Source organism: Rhincodon typus, chromosome 1, assembly GCF_021869965.1.
Source record: "Rhincodon typus isolate 14 chromosome 1, sRhiTyp1.1, whole genome shotgun sequence".
Classification (NCBI taxonomy): domain Eukaryota; kingdom Metazoa; phylum Chordata; class Chondrichthyes; order Orectolobiformes; family Rhincodontidae; genus Rhincodon; species Rhincodon typus.
This window is the reverse complement of record NC_063332.1, coordinates 120,361,409-120,380,940: the sequence shown is the minus strand read 5'-3', so window position 1 is coordinate 120,380,940 and position 19,532 is coordinate 120,361,409. Positions and strand designations below refer to the sequence as shown.

The 19,532-nt window shown below is 40.2% G+C and overlaps 1 protein-coding gene across 2 annotated transcripts in view; it reads right to left on the bottom strand.

Annotated features, from left to right (window-relative positions):
• Window positions 1-688: 688 nt before the first annotated feature.
• trmt44 (tRNA methyltransferase 44 homolog) overlaps window positions 689-19,532 on the bottom strand; it is a 56,698-nt gene continuing 37,854 nt past the window's right edge. For both annotated transcript variants that reach the window (XM_048602181.1, XM_048602185.1), the window contains exons 9-10: window positions 9,652-9,768; window positions 689-6,729 (exon numbers count right to left, since the gene is read on the bottom strand). In XM_048602181.1, coding sequence (XP_048458138.1) covers window positions 6,497-6,729; window positions 9,652-9,768 — 350 coding nt within the window. In that variant the 3' untranslated portion in view covers window positions 689-6,496. The remainder of the gene's footprint in view (window positions 6,730-9,651; window positions 9,769-19,532) is intronic.

The following is a 19,532-nucleotide window of genomic DNA, read 5'->3' as shown; positions in this document are numbered from 1 at the left end:
CACATGTAATGCAAGTGAAAAATAAGATTTCAATTTCTGGGGTGGAATTTTCCCAGCCCCTGAATGAGGTTGGGCAATGGTGAGAAGGTTGGGAAAACATGGCAGGAATATAAAATGAAATTCATGATGTCAAGAAAAAAAAGTGACTTTCCACATAAGATCGTTAAAGTGACAGGGAATCTCTAGGTAATATCTCATTATTACCTAATCCTGCCTGGATAATATTTCCAGTTGTTATTTTCCCAGGCATTGGAGAAAATCTTGACAACACCAAATCCAACTTGAAATTCAGAGTGGTAGTTGACTTGTTGTTTTCCAGGTTTTTAAATCTTGAACAGCATTCCCCCGCACCTCAGGTTTCTCCACATCGTCCCTCCATCCATGGAGGTTGGAGTCAGACACACTGGTCTCACATTGTGGCACATTTCCAACTCACTTACGATATAGTTCACCACTTCAAAACTGTAGCTTGGAACACAGCAATACCTTACATTGCAATGAAGTTGCTAGGTCGCTTTCTGTGTAGAGACAGGCAACCACCTGTCATAGCTACCTTTCTTAGCACTCATTCACTTCACCAATACTTGGATGTGCATAGCATCTCTGCATTGTCTTGGCTTTTTGTACATCACCACTTTATTTATGAATGTAATTACATAGTTGAAATCCACTTAAACGTTAACACTTCAGAATATAACAAAATGTTGTCTGGGTTAGATAAAAAAGGAATATCACATGAGACAAGAGTTTGAAAACTGAGGAACAACCATTCAATATAAATCAATTTGTTATTTCATAACTAAAAAGGGTTAAAAAAAAAAGATGAATTCTCATGTCACACAAGTGGAAGTCAATGTTTCCACAACTATTTTGGTGCACACTTAACACCAATGTTCAGAGGCCTCAAGCGTTTTTAGTTAGGTTACACAGGCAGTAGCTCGTCAGTTGAGACGAAGTGGAAAATTGGCAGTTGGCCTATTGTTAAGATCAGCTGGCAAACTGATCAGATTTGAGTAGAATTCATGATGGGATAGGTCAAGCAGGGGTTGAAAGAGCTGTCAGCAACAAAATCCAACCCTACAGATTCTGGGCCAATGTTTTGCTTAAAGAAGTTTCAAACTATTCTTAGAGCAGGTTCCAATAGTATCTTTAAAGGATTCCTGGCTATTTGTCCAACTGTGTCCAGTGGGATACCATAAGGATCAGTGCTTTGGTCCCAGCTATTTGCAATTTAAATCAATGATTTGAATGTGGGGCCAATAGTAATATTTCCATGTTCGCAGATGATACAAAATATTGTGGGAATGAGAGTTGTTGGGGATGCAAAAAGACCACAAAGGGATTTTGATCAAGTGAGTGGGTAAGAGAATGGCAGATGGAACATGTGGGCAAGGGAGGTTATCTACTTTGATAGGAGGAACAAAGGTGAAGAGTATTTCTTCAATGGTGAAAGATTTAAAACTGTCGTTGTGCAAAGGGATTTAGGTGTCCTTGTTCATAAGTCATAAAGTATGCATGTGCAGTTCTGGTCCCTTTACCAGAGAAAAAATATACTTGCGGGCAAGGAGATTCACCAGACTGATTCCTGGTATGGTGGGGCCAAAGAGACGGAAGAGACTGGGCCTATATAAGAGTATAGGAGAATGAGACGTAGGCATAGAAACTTACAAAAATCTTAAACAATTAGACAGAGTAGCTGTTGAAAGGATGTTTGCCCTGGATGTGGAGTGTAGAACCAGTGAGACACTCACAGAATAGGTGATAATCCATGAGGAATGAGATGAAAACCTCTTCAGTCAGTGATAAATCTTCAGAATTCTCTACGTTAGTGGACTGTGGAAGATCAGTCATTGAACAATATCAAAACACAGATTGATTGATTCTTAGTTACTAATGACATCAAGAACCATGTAAATTGCACAGGAATATGGCGTTGAGATAGATGATGAAGTATAATCTAGAACGGTGTAGTAGATTTGAAAGGGTGCAGGGCCTACTCATGCTCCTATATTCCTAACAATCTACATTTATGCTCGGTATGCCTTTAATCAGTGGAGCGTTTTCCCCTGACGCTACTGACTTCAGTTTTTTCTTGGCTGGCTTGATGCTATACAGAAAATCAGAAGCTGACTGGCTCAAAAGTTTGGTTCCACCAGGGCCAGTGAGCAGGTTATGATTGAGTAAGTGCTGCTTTATGGCACCTTCCACCACTCTGTTGATTATTAAATAGACTGATGGTGTTGCTATTGGTCTGCTTTGTGCATACAGATAACATCTAAAAAAGTTTCCATATTGGCGTCTGGATGCCAGTGTTGTAGCAGTACTGGAACAGCTTGGCTAAGGGTGTGCCAGGTTTTGGAGCACAAGTTTTCAGTGCTATTGCTGGAACATTGTCAGGGCTCACAGCCTTTGCAGTTTACAGTGCTTTCAGTTATTTCTTAATTCAGAGTGAATTAAATGGGTTTAAGGCTAGCATCTGTGCTGCTGAGGACCTCATGTAGATGCTAAGTTTGATCATCCAATTTTAATAAAAAGATGCTGGAGAAACTCAGCAGGTCTGACAGTATCCCTGTATGGAGAAACAGGGAGACAGTATGGAGAAACAGTTAACATTTTGAGACCAATAACTTCATCAGAACTGATTCTGAACAGATCCGTAGAATTATCATCGGACTGGAAATGTTAACTGTTTCTCCACAGACTTGCTAAAGAAACTGGTTCTTACTGCTCTAAGAGTCTTCTCTTGATCATCTGTAAAATGACAGCACCATTGATTACACCTATCATGAAGCAACTGCTTAGCAATAACCTGTTCACTGACACCCAGTAAGGATTCTGCCAGGCCCACTCAGTTCCTGACCTTATTACAGCCTTACTTCAAAAGTGCACAAAAAAATCTGAATTCCAGAGGTCTGCAAGAGTGTCTGCCCTTGATACCAAGGCTTAATTTGACTGGATATGGCATCAGAGGGCCCCAGCCAAACTGAAGTTAATGGAAAACAGAAAACTCTCCACTGATTATCATCATACATGGAACAAAGGAAGATTGCTGTAGTAGTCACAGGGCAGTCATCTCAGTTCCAGGCCATCTCTCCAGGACTTCCTCAGGGGAGTGTCCTATGCCTAACCAACTCTAGCTGCTTCAATGACCTTGCCTCTATCAGATCAGAAATGGGTATGTTCGCTGACAATTGTTTAATGTTTAGCACCAATCGTGACTCCTCAGATTCTGAAGCAGTCTATGTCCAGTAAGATGTAGACCAGACCCAAGTTGGGGCTGAAAAGTGGCAAGTGACATTCACACCATACAAGTATCATGAAATTATCATTTCCAATTTGGCAGAATCTAAACATCACTGAATCCACCACTATCTACATCCTAGGATTACCACTGACTAGAAGCTGACCAAGCCATGCAAATAAAGAAACTAGAAATACTACAAAAAGTAACTCCTGTCGTCAAAACCTGTCCATCATCTCTAAAGCAAAGATAGTGAACCTGATAAGATTTACAACAATGATTTCATGGACTCAGCTTTAGTTCCAAACTCATTAGTGGAATTCAAATCTCACCATCTGCCATGTTGGGCTTGCTCATTCCCCGTGGCATTTGCACAGATCTCTGGATTACTTGTCCGGTAATATCACCGATATTACCTCCATGTGAATTAAAAAAATCAAGATGAAATGAAACATAACGTCCTTTTTTTTGAAGGCCAAAGTACCATTTAAAAATGGCATGAATCCAGTAAACTAAAGCAATTAACAGATAGGGTTTGCTGTTCATTTCTTGGAAGCATTACCAAGATCTCAAAGTGGACTATACCCTTTCACAGGGCACAGAGCTCTTTGCGGCTAGAATACACAAATTAACATCAAAAATTGAGGTAACAAATATTTTTACCAAATTATTTAAAAAACAATTCTTATTGGTTTCCCTTTAGTTATTTTTCCCAATGTCAAGTTCCTTCTTCTGCACGAGAAATAACACTGTTAGAATTATTTCTGCACAGGGACACAGGAACTGCTATATAGAAAAAGACCTGAAGTTCATCTGCGTTTTCTACTACCCTGATGATTGTTACATCTTGTGACTGAGATGACTAACCATGACAATAATCTCTATCCATTAGCATACAATACAACCATTCATGAAGGTAGAAAATGGTGGAAAGCTTTGGGTCCAAGTTATCTGTTCCTCCCAAGCATGCTACAGTCAATACACCATGTCACATATTACTCATACTGCATACTCAAATATTAATTCTGAACATTTATAATTTGTTTTTCTTTTGTGAATCAACATTTTTCCTTCACATATCCCCCACAGGAATCTTGCACAGTTTCAGAATGTTTTATTTAAATTTCAGATTTTCAGCATCAGCAATATTTTATATTTCTTTTAAAATGCTGATTCGTATAGCTAAAATCAACGGTCTGCAATTTGGAGGCTACCATTCTAAAACTGGACAGTAGCTTTATAAACTAATCTAACTTTGATCATGGAGACAGAAAACAGCAATTCAACCTCCAAAAAACAGGACTGACATCTGACATAGTACTGAGCTGCAAATGAGAAATAAGTCTTTTAGCTTTGTAAGTATGCAATGAGATACTAAAGATGGCAACTAATACAGACATGTTAAAATCTTAGACGTTGCTTCAAGTTGGACCATCACGGTGAGGGAAGGGTCATTGCTCTAAATTGGCAAAATGCAATTCAAACACAAATATCAGGAAGAGTTTTGCAGGAGAATGAACTTCAAAGTAAGGTAGTAGCTATAAGACAAACATTGAATAGTTTAATAGCCGGATAGTTTGCAACAAGATAATGAACATTTTCTTCTGGTATATGAGCTGTGGGTTTCTGCATCATTATACCTAAAACCTCAAATCAAGCACTGAAGATGCTGTTGTTACACCACAAAATTTAGCATTGACAAGTTTAGCTCATTTTATGGAAATGCAATGCAATGGATAAAAAAGGAACATACCACCTGCTTGGTATATAATATGTATGTTTTTCTTAATAACGTTTTTGACAGATTTATATACCCATTACAACTACTAAAATTACTGTAAAAGGTGAAAAAAAACAGAAATTGCTGGTAAAGTTCAGCAGGTCTGGTGGCAAAACCCAAGTTCTGAGAAAGAGTCACTTGACCCGAAACTTTAAATCTGATTTCTCTCCACAGATGCTGCCAGACCTGCTGAGCTTTTCCAGCAATTTCTGTTTCTGTTTCTGATTTACAGCATCCGCAGTTTTTAACCTTTAAATTTAGATACTAGTACTTAATTACAGATAACTTATGCTAAAACCAGCAAGCAATTTTCTCTCCAGGACTGTTAGGTGGCTAGGTTAATTATTTTTCATGTTTAGAATATTTATTGTTAATTGATGCAGTCAAATCCAGTTTAGTGAATAAGCACGCATTATACCTTTATGGTAGTTGAATATTATAAAATTTTAACTTGCCATACAGTAGACTGTATAGGCTTTGATAATTGTAAACAAATAAGGTAGTAAACAGGGAAAACATTCATTACATAGAAATTTCCAACTTGAGGGGCTCTGTCACAGAATCACAGATGCGGATGGAAAATAGTTTTGATTTTAAATTTCCTTAACAATTATCACTTCTGTTGGGTTAATTATTACAAAGAACTGGTCAGAAAAAGTGGAATTTAAATATGTTGGGCCTGATACTGTTGTCATAACAATGAGGAACGTGACAATCACTGATATTTATTTGCAAATAGTGCAGTAACTTCAGACAAGGGGCAGCTGGATAGCTAAATGCAGATATCCAGAAATTGCTGAGAGTTGCACCACTCTGCTGTTAGCTTTCCAAAAATGAGATTTTGTCACCTATCTCACCACTGAACTGCAATGAACGGCAGAAGCTGATGTATTGCATGATAGATACAAACTGAACTTGCCATCAAGTAGATTCTTGTCTCTTTACGAATAAGCCACATTTTAATGATGCAATTAACATTAATCAGTGCAAATCAACCTCATTAGTACTTAAAATTTACTGTCATATATTTGAAGTCTCATTCCTTCAAAAGATTTATTTTTAAATTATTAACCTTGTTTCACTTTTCCTTCTCTCTTCCGTAATCCAATTATTTTTCTCTATTTCTTTTCAGGTACTTGATTCGACATTGAAAATTTAGAATTCTGTTTCAGTTTTTGTGCTTTTGGTTTCATAATCTTTCAACTGAATTGGTTAAAAGATACTGTCCATTTAGATCCTGTTTGCCTCATATCATTATCAGCTCATACATTCAGTAACTTGCCAGAACAAAGACAGTAAATACCTAAACATGAGGGAAAGTTTAACTCATGGCAGATGTTGCTGTAACAAAGCATTATTTGGTCCACTGGTTATTTGGAATAGGCAGCTGTTTTGAAAAGAAACGTATATTTCATTCTTGAACATTTCCTTTCAAACTAAATATCCAGGAGTTCAACCCTAATATTAATTCATTTTCAGCTATTAGTACGAGATCGCAGTTCTTGTATTCCGTGTGCAAATGGACACTTTTCCGCAGTTCGAGGACACCCATCAGGATGATTTACAAAGAACCAACAGAGACGTGTCTTACAAGCTTCAGAAAGTAATTTTCTTTTCTCATCTGATGACAGATATTTTGTTTGCTTTTCTTTTTGTTTGCTTTGCTTTTCTTTTGACCAGTCACGGATCTGAACGTTTCCATGGGCAACTACATGGGAAAGAGAGAATAAACAATTACGTGTTTTTAAAAAATATTTTCAACTGTTTATGTATCTGTTTTGTGACCCAATTCTATATGGTGTTTACATGGTGATTATACAGGAGTATATTAATAAATAGTTTTAGTATTGTTGCTTTTGCACAATAAAAATCATGTATTAAAGAATGAAATAATCGATATCTGAGCAATTTGATTATTCTTTGTTTCTGCAGTTTGGATTAAGAATAAAAGTTTGTCTGCCAGAGGTATTTTTATCCACAAGATCCAACTATTGAACGTTTTATATTAAATAATACAGTAATGAGAAGAGTCAGCACTACAGACTTCAGAATAGAACATAACAGTGTTGTATTTTTCCCTTAGCGAAGATATTTAAGTAGCTGCAGTGGAACTTTCTTTTTCTGAAAAGTAAATACAGGATAGCTTCAGGTAATGAAAGAAGTCTCTTTTGATAGTTTTTGGACATTAAGTATAAAATTCACCTCAACTTCACTGGTTCTAGTAAATGGGTTGTCACCTTTCTAAAAGTCAGGTGCAAGGTCATGCATCGACCCCCTTATGCAAGAACAATATACTGCAAATGCTGTAAATGTGGAACAAATAAACAGAAAATGTTTGAATTACCAAGCAGCCAAGACAGCATCTGTGAAGTAAGAAACACAGTTAACGCTTCAGGTTGATGACTTTAACTGATTTGAAATTATTTTGAGATGTAAATTTTTAGTTAGTTGACCAAAGGTTTGGTCAAAGAGGTAAGTTTAAAGGAAGGAAGAAGTAGAAAGGCATTGCTTGGACGTAAAGTGAAGGCAGGGACAATCAATGAAAATCAAAAGTTAAATTTTAAGTGGATCTAGTTGTCATGGAAACTATTTTGCACAGAGAGTTGCCATCAGAAAACCATTTTAGAAAGCAGTTCTGTAACATAATATTAACATTGGATGTTTTAGAAATCCAAGTAATTACTGTCCCACATTGTCATGAAATTCATATTTAAATCACACCAAAATTGTAAAGCTTCAACCAACAGGAACTAAAAGTTATGAGAAAGACTTACAATTTCAAGGTATTTCAAAAACATGGAACCCTCAGCACTGAATTTTACATGACCCTTTAGCCATTGCTTATTTGTAGGAATAGCAGAATTAGATTTTACTAACGATGATTTAATGGCATTTTTTCAAATTAATTTGAATGGTGGAGGGAATGACATTAGAAACATGCAGAAGAAAGAAAAAGTTGAAATAACCACAGGATTTTAGCTTCATGGAATGTAAAAAGTTGACTAATTTCAGAAACAATTTACTGATAGTCTGAATTTCTAGTGTAGCTTGCTGCATTTTTGTTCAGAAAACAAGAATGTTTAAAAGGGATGAAAATAGCTCCTAGAAATTATAAAAATGCTGGAATTATTAATCCTAGATGCGAACATATAGCAGCACAAATTAGATTATCAACATTTGTAGGCCTTTAAAGAAACCGATATTTTCATGGCCAGATTTTGAGAGAGATTCCCCAATTTGTTATGGTTCCAGATGGGATACCTCAAACTGTTACAATCCTGGATGGAGAGAAATGAACTAGCTCCCCTCTAACATTTAGCTGTCTCCCCTGTTAGTGGCAACAAAGTCGTTATATATTAGATAAATTAGTAACACAACACTCATACACACATATTAGAAATAAGAGGGGACTTCAAAAGAATAAAAGGTAAAATAAGAAGTGCCAATGAATTGTCTGTGAAGAGCAGGTAGTTAACAGTTGTAGCCATTGCAGTGGAGGTTAATCAGTAGCATCGACGTTGGTAGTTGGACAGTTAGTTTTGTAATCCTTTAATTTGCAGTTTCACAGGGACTGTATAGCCAATTTCTTTTAACTGCAGTTGAATTCAAGCATTCAGGTAAGACCGTCCTTTCCTCGTCCCATTTCTTGTTGTCTCGCTGGTACCTAGCTGACCTCTAGCACTCAGTGAGTGTGTCTCTTCATCTGCAACACTGGATGACTAGGGGACAGTTCTTGGACTGTGACTTTCAGAGTGGACTAATGCTCAAAACCAGGCTGATACACACAAGTCCCACGAGCACACACTATTAGAGTTGAAACTGTCTTTTTAACCTCATCCTTGTATATTCTTCAAAAGAGAAAAATACAATGTATTTGCAGTTAGGCACATAATCCGTAAATTCAGCAAGGTTCATCAGTCCCTTGTCTTAAATCATGCTCTTACTGTTTGAACTTTCTTTCACACCTTAATGTGTTGCATTCCATCGGTCACAGACAATTTTTGCCATGCAGCCACTGAATTTACACCTGCAGTTGTTTGGTCTTTGTAGCAACTCTCTTTTAAAAAGCACATTTTAGAATGAAAAACTAAAAACGTTCATAGTATTTGTCCCATTGTCACAAAAATATTAAGATAGGAATATAAAAAATTGAATGGGTGAAAGTTAAAAAAAACATCACACGATACCAGGTTATAGTCCAACAGGTTTATTTGAAAACGCAAACTTTCGGAGTCTCGCTCCTTCTTCAGGTGTTAGTGAGAGAGATGGCATCAGACACAGAATTTGTAAGTATTGAACAGATCTAAATTCTGAGTCTGATGCCACCTCTCTCACTAACACCTGAAGGAGGAGTGAGACTCCAAAAGTAAAATAGAGAATTGGAACATTTATTTTGGTCCTTTAAACCTCCGATAGAATTGGTATTAATAGAAAAATAAAATTCTACCCCTAGAAAACAAATCATTGCTGAGTCTGGTCACTATTTGTTTGCCTGATTATTTCCATAAAAATGCATTAAATACAAACACAGACAGAACAAATACAAAGCTGCTGTGAATGCATGTCACCTGAGAGAAAAATGAAGCAGGTTGGATTAGAGTGATTATAAAGTAAGATCTGTAAACCATACCTTCAAACACCTGATAATTGTTTCTCAACAGGGTTTGTAAGCCACCACATTCTTTTTTTAATTTTTGTAATGTATCACTGTCCAGAAGATCTGCTACATTTTTAAGACACAGGCTTCCTGATGCAAAAACAAATATTGCAAATAGTAATTCAAAGCATAACACAGATTTGCATTTATGCAACGTTTGTCACAATCTTAGGGTATGCTAAATCACTTCACAGCAAATTAAGAACTTTCTAACAAATTACTGCTAAAATGTAGAAATACAGCAACAAATCTGCATGCATAAAGCTGTCACAAACACCTTAACAGTTGGTACATGCACTCTGGTAACATTTCATCATGATGAAACATGCATTTAAACTACCAACATATAGCAGGTGATTTGAATCACATCAGTAGCTCGTTAATACTTCAAGAAATATGTAAATTTAAGTCTAAAATGAAAGTTTAAAATAAATGGTTATAATTTTACTTTATTAATGGACCACCAAAATAGCAATAAGGTGCTAGTTTTACAGTTTTGCAGCCATTAGCTTGAGAGTTGGCAGAGAGCCAGATTTCAATTCACTTATTATAATCAAAATAATTAGTGTTCTCAGCTCTTAAGTAGACTGACTGATCAGGCAACAATGACACCCAAGAAACTATTAATGGGAAGCTAGATAAGCCACATTAAGTTTTTCAGGCAAACATTATGTAAATTCTTCACTGCATCAGTCTTCAATTTTATTAATTCATTAAGAGGAATTGTGATAATCACAAGAGGAACTAACAAAAGGATAGAGTTACCTATGACAAGTGAAGGATGCTCTTGTGGAGCATTAGCTTTGGCAAAGACCGTTTGGGTCAAATGGCCTATTACTACAGAGCAATTTCGTGCAAGATCAACAAGTGGTTTGTCGGAGGGCTTTCAATTTATGTGTGAGTTTGATACAGTGGATAAAATTAAAGGGCTTATTAATGTGATGACTACTAACAGTGAAATATTCTGAGAAAGGGACATGTTGAAGCAGCTTTTCATCTAGCACTCATTATGACAAAAGCAAACAATCACTAAAATAAGACGCAAAGAATTGTGGCTGCTGGAAATCTGAAACAGGTCTGGCTGCATTCTCTACAGATGTTTCTCCAGCACACACACTCTTCATATGATCAAGCCAGTTTACACTGCGGGAGAAAACAGGCACCGATGGAGATGTCTGGCTAACCAACTGGCCAAAGTACTGACTCTGGAGTAAGCAACAGCAAACTGCAGATACCTGATACCTGAAGCCGCTGGGTTATTTAAAAAATAAAAATGGACAAAGAAAACACAGAAACATAGAAGATAGGAGCAGCAGTAGGCTATTCTAACCCTGGAGCTTGCTCCACCATTTAATAAGTTCATGGTTGATCATCAATCTCAATATCCAAGGCCAGTTCTCTGCCCACATTCATTGATCCCCTTACAATACAATATCCTTTTATTACAATATCCTAGATACAATTCTTGGATACAGCAGAGGAATAAAAGTAGTTGCATTACTTAGAGTTGAAAAATAAGTTGATATTACACGACGGTAGGAAATTTCAAAGACATTAGTGTGGCGGAACAGCGCAGGGCTTCCGCACGTGGTCTGACCACCTGTGCCAGACCCCAGTCCAACAGCTGTCCCCACATCGCACCAGCACTAAGCTGCTCCAAGGTAAGTGTCAGGACTGCCTACCCTGCACCAGTCTCTGCCTGGGACTCACTGCCTGCACAAGTCTCCGGGGCTGCTTCTCCACGTGCTACTCTGCTTTAGCCACAAGAGCTATATCTGCCCCCTTCTTGACAACATATTTTGGCCTCCACCACAGTCTGTTGTTGTGAATTCCACAGGTTACCACTCTCTGGGTGAACAAATTTGTCCTCACCTCAGTCCTAAAAGGATAACTCCTTATCCTTAAACCAGAACCTCCTGGTTGTGGACATTTCCCCCTCCCCCCATTATTGAGAACTTGTTCCTACATCTAACTTGTCTAGTCATGCTGAACTTTATGGGTTTCTATGAGATCTCCCGCAGCACCCAACATTCTTCTAAACTCCGGTGAATACAAACTTAACCAACTCAATCTCTCCTCATATGTCAGCCCTGCCATCCCAGGAATGTAGTAAGCCTTTGCTATACTTCTTCCATTGCAAGAACATGCTTCCTCAGATTAGACCAAAACAGCACACAATATTCCAGGTCAACAAGGTGCAGGGCTGGATGAACACAGCAGGCCAAGCAGCATCATAGGAGCAGAGAGGCTGATGTTTCGGGCCTAGACCCTTCATCAGAAAAGGGGGAGGGGAAGGGGGTTTTGAAATAAATAGGGAGAGAGTGGGAGGCGGATAGAAGAGGGATAGATGGAGAGGAAACAAACAGGTCGAAGAGGCGGGGATGGAGCCAGTAAAGGTGAGTGTAGGTAGGGAGTTAGGAAGGGGATAGGTCAGTCCAGGGAGGATGGACAGGTCAAGGGGGCGGGATGAGGTTGGTCGGTAGGAGATGGAGGTGCGGCCTGAGGTGGGAGGAGGGGATAGGTGGGAGGAAGAACAGGTTAGGGAGGCAGGGACGAGCTGGACTGGTTTTGGGATGCGGTAGGGGGAGGGGAGATTTTGAAACTTGTGAAAACCACATTGATACCATTGGGCTGCAGGGTTCCCGAGCGGAATATGAGTTGCTGTTCCTGCAACCTTCGGGTGGCATCGTTGTGGCACTGCAGGAGGCCCAGGATGGACATGTCGTCTGAGGAATGGGAGGGGGAGTTGAAATGGTTCGCGACTGGGAGGTGCAGTTGTTTATTGCGAACCGAGCGTAGGTGTTCTGCAAAGCGGTCCCCGAGTCTCCGCTTGGTTTCCCCGATGTAGAGGAAGCCACAGCGGATGCAGTATACCACATCGGCAGATGTGCAGGTGAACATCTGCTTGATGTGGAAAGTCTTATTGGGGCCTGGGATGGGGGTGAGGGAGGAGGAATGGGGGCAGGTGTAGCACTTCCTGCGGTTGTAGGGAAAAGTGCCGGGTGTGGTGGAGCTGGAGGGGAGTGTGGAGCGGACAAGGGAGTCACGGAGAGAGTTGTCCCTCCGGAAAGCAGATAAGGGTGGGGAGGGAAAGATGTCTTTGGTGGTGGGGTCGGATTGCAGATGGCGGAAGTGTCGGAGGATGATGCGTTGGATCCGGAGGTTGGTGGGGTGGTACGTGAGGACGAAGGGGATTCTTTTTTGGTTCGCAATAAACAACTGCACCTCCCAGTCGCGAACCATTTCAACTCCCCCTCCCATTCCTCAGACGACATGTCCATCCTGGGCCTCCTGCAGTGCCACAATGATGCCACCCGAAGGTTGCAGGAACAGCAACTCATATTCCGCTTGGGAACCCTGCAGCCCAATGGTATCAATGTGGATTTCACAATTTTCAAAATCTCCCCTCCCCCTACCGCATCCCAAAACCGGTCCAGCTCGTCCCTGCCTCCCTAACCTGTTCTTCCTCCCACCTATCCCCTCCTCCCACCTCAAGCCGCACCTCCATCTCCTACCGACCAACCTCATCCCGCCCCCTTGAGCTGTCCGTCCTCCCTGGACTGACCTATCCCCTTCCTAACTCCCTACCTACACTCACCTTTACTGGCTCCATCCCCGCTTCTTCGACCTGTTTGTTTCCTCTCCACCTATCCTCTCCTCTATCCCTCTTCTATCCGCCTCCCACTCTCTCCCTATTTATTTCAAAACCCCCTTCCCCTCCCCCTTTTCTGATGAAGGGTCTAGGCCCGAAACGTCAGCCTCTCTGCTCCTATGATGCTGCTTGGCCTGCTGTGTTCATCCAGCCCTGCACCTTGTTGTCTCGGATTCTCCAGCATCTGCAGTTCCTACTATCTCTGATACAATATTCCAGGTGTTGCCTCGCTAATACCTTGTATAATTGCAGCAAGGCATCCTTGTTCCTGTAATCCTTTTGCTACGAAGGCCAACATACAGTTTGCCCTTTTCACTGCCTGTTGCATCTGCATACTTACTTGCAGCACTGGTGTACAAGGACTCCCAGGTCTCATTGACCATACCCTTTTTCAATTTGTAGTCATTCAAATAATAATTTGCCTTCCTATTTTTGCTACCAAAGAGGATAACCTCTCATTTATCCACATTATATTGCATCTGCTCACTCACACAGCCTGTCCAGATCACACTGCAATATCCTTGCATCCTCCTCACAGCTCACTCTCTCCCAGCTTTGTCTCATCTACAAATAAGAGAAGTTGGCCACTTGAGCTTGCTCTGTCATTCATTAGATTACAGTTGATCGAAGAACTTCACATTTATTCAGCCTGTAACCCAATAGCTTGCCCCCTAGTTGATCATTGAGAATCTACCTCTGTTTAATGACTAGGCAGTACAGTGGCTCAGTTGTTAGCACTGCTGCCTCACAGCACCAGGGACCCGGGTTTGATTCCACCCTCAGGCAACTGTCTGTGTAGAGTTTGCACATTCTTCTTGCGTCTGCGTGGGTTTTATCTGGGTGCTCTAGTTTCCTCCCACAGTCCAAAAGATGGACAGGTTAGGTGGAGTGGCCGTGCTAAATTGCCCATGGTGTCCACGGATATGCAGTCTAGGCGGAACAGCCATGGGAACTGCAGGATTAAGTACTGGGGTGGTTCTGGATGGGATGCTCTTCAGGTGGTTGGTGTGGACTCGATGGCCCTGCTTCTACACTGTAAGGATTCTATGATCATATGACTGCTGACACCATCCTTTGGGTGAACACTGAATTCTAAAAACCCTATCTTCTTGGAGGGGAAAAAACCCTTCTCATCTCAGCCTTAAATGTGAGACTGTTTATTTTTAAACAAAATAACCTCTAGATTCTCCATAGAAGGAAGCACCTTTTTACATCCAACACATCAAGACCCCTCAGAATCTTATTCTTTAATCCAGTCACCTCTTACTCTTCCAAGCTCATTGATAGAAACCTAGCCAATGCTTCCTCAGAAGACAACACATCAATTTAAGGTATCAGTCTAGCAAATTTTCTCTGTACTGCTGCCAATGCATCTGCATCCTTCCTTAGGTAAGGATATCAATTCTGTCCCAACTATATTCCAAATGTGGTCTTGCAAATGCCCTGCATAACAGAAGAATAACCTCCTACTTTTGTATTCAAGTCAATGCAATAATTACATTCTACTAGATTTCCTAATTACGAGCACTAGGATAATCAGATCCCCCTGAATCGGTTTGTATAAAATATGCTTTTTAATTCTTCCCTTCAAAACTGACAATTCCCATCTTCCCAAAGCATACTCCTCTGCCAGATCTTCGTCTGATCAATGGACTTATTTTTATTGGATTAGAGACTCCTTATGTTCTCTTCACAACTTACTTTCCATCGTAACTTTGTGTCTTAACTAAATTTGGGAAATATACTTTCAGTCCCTTCATTTGAGTCAGAGGCCTCAGCACAGAGTCCTGTGGCACACCACACTACATCATGCCGAACAGAAAATGACCTATTTATGCTTATGCATGTATACAGTGTTTCCTCCAGGAAGCATAAATGAGTCATATCAAAAGATTATATTTTAAGTATATCTGTTAGCAAACTCAGGGTTATTCAGCCAGTGTTACCAAATCACTAGATGTACTGTTTTGGGTTTTGCAAATGAGGGTGGTTTGGTATGGTCTGTACTATGCCTCATACAAACAGCCAAAGGCGCATGACATTTGATTGGATCAGCTAGTTATTAGAATGTGCAGCCTACATAACTGACATATATTACAATGGCACCAAATTTTATACATGACAACATTGTTCAACTATAATGGTATACCAGACAGCAGCATCCTAGTAATGGAAAGTATCACTTGAGTTGCAACTGTGTAGCAGCCTGTGAAATTGCTTGCTTAACCTGTTGATCACTTTTGAGATTCATTGTCTCTCCCAAGTAATTTGTGGTAAGGTGGGCAATTTTCATGTCTGAATGTGGCCACCTTTGACCCTTTTGTGAGTTTGCACAAAACACAGCAGTTACCTGATCAGGATAGCCAATGTCTACCAAGATAACGTGACAAGCTCTACTTGTATGTCAAGCTTTCAAGTGGCTCAGGCCAAATCTTGTGGAGCTATACAATTCCAACATGTCAGGACTGACTGGTGAAGGTAGGCTTGCAGCAGACAGTCACACAGGACCAATTAGTGGGTTTCTAATTTAGCATAGTGACGAAATGACCGCATTAAACTTTCTCGTCTCAAAAGTGATTTTCAATGTGGGAAGGAGCGCATTTTAGATCTGTTAGGAAATTTTACACACTGCTGCAAATTCAACATGCAATGGGGGAAGATTAGTGTTTGTTCTCTTGTGGAAAACTGATGAAAATGTTACTGAACTTGAACGCAAAGAAGATCCCATAGCTACTTTTTCTATTTAGGTTTCCTTGGTGTCATAAAATTTGAACTCAATTACACAAATTACTAAGTTTATAAGTTCAATGATTAAAGATTGAGAAAATGATGGCACATGTTGATAGGTCACTGTGATAAAGTGACACGGTGCAGATGTCAATGGCTTCTTTTAGCAATACGCGAAGTAAAATGCTCAATGTCGAAATGGCACATGGATAAGGTGTTCCTATCAATATGTAGGAACAGTATACTGAGAAATTTTTCACTAAGTAGAAATTCAATGAGAGCTGGCTGCAGTAATGAAATATTTGACCAATTGCTACTGCACTGGAACAGAGTAATAGGATATCACTGATGAGCATCTTCTGCAGCCAGTACATATTGAGCGAGTTCATATATGATGTAGTGAGCTATGAGGATGCATCTTGTCATAACAACTGCAAGGCAGCCTGATACTCTGAAAACTAACAAGTATTTTTATAACTTGCTTTTAAGCAAGGGTGTATGATCATGCTTATTTGCATATCAAACATGTTCCTTAGGCTGTTTGCAAATAAGAGAGTACAGAATATTATTTTGAAGGCTCACGAGACAGTTGTTTATCCCACAAGAGAAGTATCCGAGAGTGGGTAAACAAATGCTTCATGACCCTTCAGCCTAACCCTGCCGAGAACAAGTGTGCTCGAGTCCTCAATGCATATGCCCCAAGACAGGATGCTAAACAAAAGTTCAGAGGAATTCTACATCACCCTCAAATAGCCCTTGGCCCAAGTCCCAAAAGGCATCAAGTTCTTCAACGCCAGAGTTGGAAAGGACAAAGACTTCCAGGGAGAAGTACTTGACAGAGAGAGAAAGGAAATCCAATAGTAGTAGTACTTTGCTCCTGGCAAAGTGCCTAAAAAACTGCCACACAATAACCAACACTTTGCTCTGTCTGAGAGAAAGCACAAGGCTGCAAAGCAATAACCTTGCTCTAAACACTGGCACCTGCTCAACTACATCATTATCTGAGTGAGGGACCACAGATGATACTTACATCTTTATGTTATAACAGGAGTTGACGACTGGAGAGACCACTGCCTAAATTGCTTTGTCGTCAATAATATTATCCTAAAAGCAGTGATGACAATAGAAACAAGAGTGCCACAAAAAAAAAATCAACCTTGAGGCACTCAAACACTTCGATCAGAAAACCGTATTCAGCCAGCACATCACTTCCATCTTGACTACTCTCAGTGAACCAGAGTTGCACAGTATCCACTTTGCCTGGTCTTCCTGAAGGCCTCCATAATCAGCACTCATGAACAGACATTCGGTGACTGGATCAAGAATTGTTCAAAGACAATAACTAGGAGAATCAGGCGCTGGTAAGTAAGAGCAAGGTATTTCTAAAACTGAAACACTGACCCAATTTGAGAACTAGAGAACTAAAGCAGCTCTACAACAACCAAAGTCCAGCAAAAATAAAAACTCTGACCAAAAAGTACAGATGATGGGTAGAGTGCAGGAAATCAGCTATTAGTTGATAACCATAATTGCGTGGTTTCTTTTGCACAGTCAAGACTACCTACCGCCATGCACCCAAAGGCCCGTTCTACTGGTGACTAAGAATGGAGAACTGCTCATCAAGGACAGCGAGAGAGTCAGCACCTGCTGACAGGAACATTTCAAACATCTCCTTAACAGAGATTCGCTCGGCAATATAATGATCTTTTGATGTTATCTTGCAGCATACTATTTATTGCCATTGCGGCACAACCCCAACCCAGTTTGAGGGAGAAAAGGTCATTTGACAGCTAAAGAACAACAACGTACCAGAAGCAGTTGGAATCCCTGCCAAAACACTAAAATACAGCCAAGAAGCACCATTAGCACGATTACATAACCTAATTTCCATTATCAGGACGAAAGAGAGCGTGCCAAGAAATCTCAGAGATCCCGTCATCGTAACCGTCTTCAAGAAAGGTGCAGATTCAATTATGGTAAACACAGAGGAAGTTCCTTGCTCTCAGCCACAGGGTAAGTTATTGCAACAATCCTCCTCAATTACTTTCTCCCTGTGGCTGAAGATGTCACTCCAGAGATGCAATGCAAATTCCATCATCTAAGGAGCACACTGGACAAGATTTTCACTGTGCGGCATCTACAAAATAAAAACTGAAGGGAACAGCACACTAAGGTCTCACTAAACTAAGACCTCACTAAAGTTTCAATACTGTCAGCTTCAAGAGATTAAATAACATCATCCTTTGTTTCAGCTGTCCCCAAAATATTATTACGATTCTCCACCTGCTCCATGGCATGGAAGTGACCCTAAGCAATGGGTCTATTCAGACCTAATTCATGTTCTGATTGGGAGCAATTAAGGCTCTGTCATCACATCACACTCTTGCTTACCTTTTTTTTGCTATAGCGCTCCATCTCACTTTCAGCAACCTCTACGTTCAAGTGGATTAAATCTACAAAGCAAATAGGAATCTGTTCAACCTCTGCACCTGCAGGACAACTCCAAGGTCATCTCATCCTTCATTTTTGAGCTTTAGAATGCAGATGATGCTTGCGCCTATAGTCACTCGGATGCCAAGCTCCAAGCCAATGTCACCACTTTTGTTGAAGCACCTGAGAATATGAGTGACACTAAACATCTGCAAGACAAAGGTCCTCTATCCAAACTGCCCTTGCCACACCATCTCCCAGTTATCAAAATTCTTGATGAGGCCTTCAATAATGTTGACCTCGTTCCAACAAACGGGAGCCTACAGTCAACAAGGGCAGACATCAACAACATGTTCAACTCTACCTTCAGTATGCCAATATTGCTTTCAGTCACCCGAGAAAGACAGTCTTTGAAAACTAGGACTTCAAAACTGTCACAATGCTCAGTCTACAAACCAGCCCTGATGCTTGCCTTTCTAAATGGCAGGCACCTCAAAATCCTAGGAGGTACCTTCAGCACTGCCTGCACAGGATCTTTCAAATCCATTGTTAGGATAGATACGTCAATGTCTGGTCAGTATCACCAACATCAAAACATTGACCATGCTTAGTCAGCTCTATTACATTGACCAAAGTTGTCCTATGCTCTTGGCCAAGCACTCAACTTGCTACTTCAATTTGACAAGTGAGCCCCGGAGGGCAAAGGAAATATTCAAGGGCATCCTCAAAGTCTCCTTGAAAAAGCAAAAAAATTCACTTCAACACCTGGGAAACCTTGCTCAAGACTCAAAGTGGAGGGAAAGCATCTATATACCTAGACTCATTATTAATGGTAAGCTAAACTCAAAAGGTCAACAGAGACAGGAACACATGGCAACCCACCCTCCCATTCCACTAACTACTGTCTACGTCACCTGTTACAGAGACTGTGGGTCATGCACTGGACTCTTCAGTCTTCTAAGATTTCATTTCTAGCGTAGAAGCAAGTCATTTTCTACCACAAGTTACTGCCTAAGTGAAAAAACAAATTGTACTCAATCAGCCT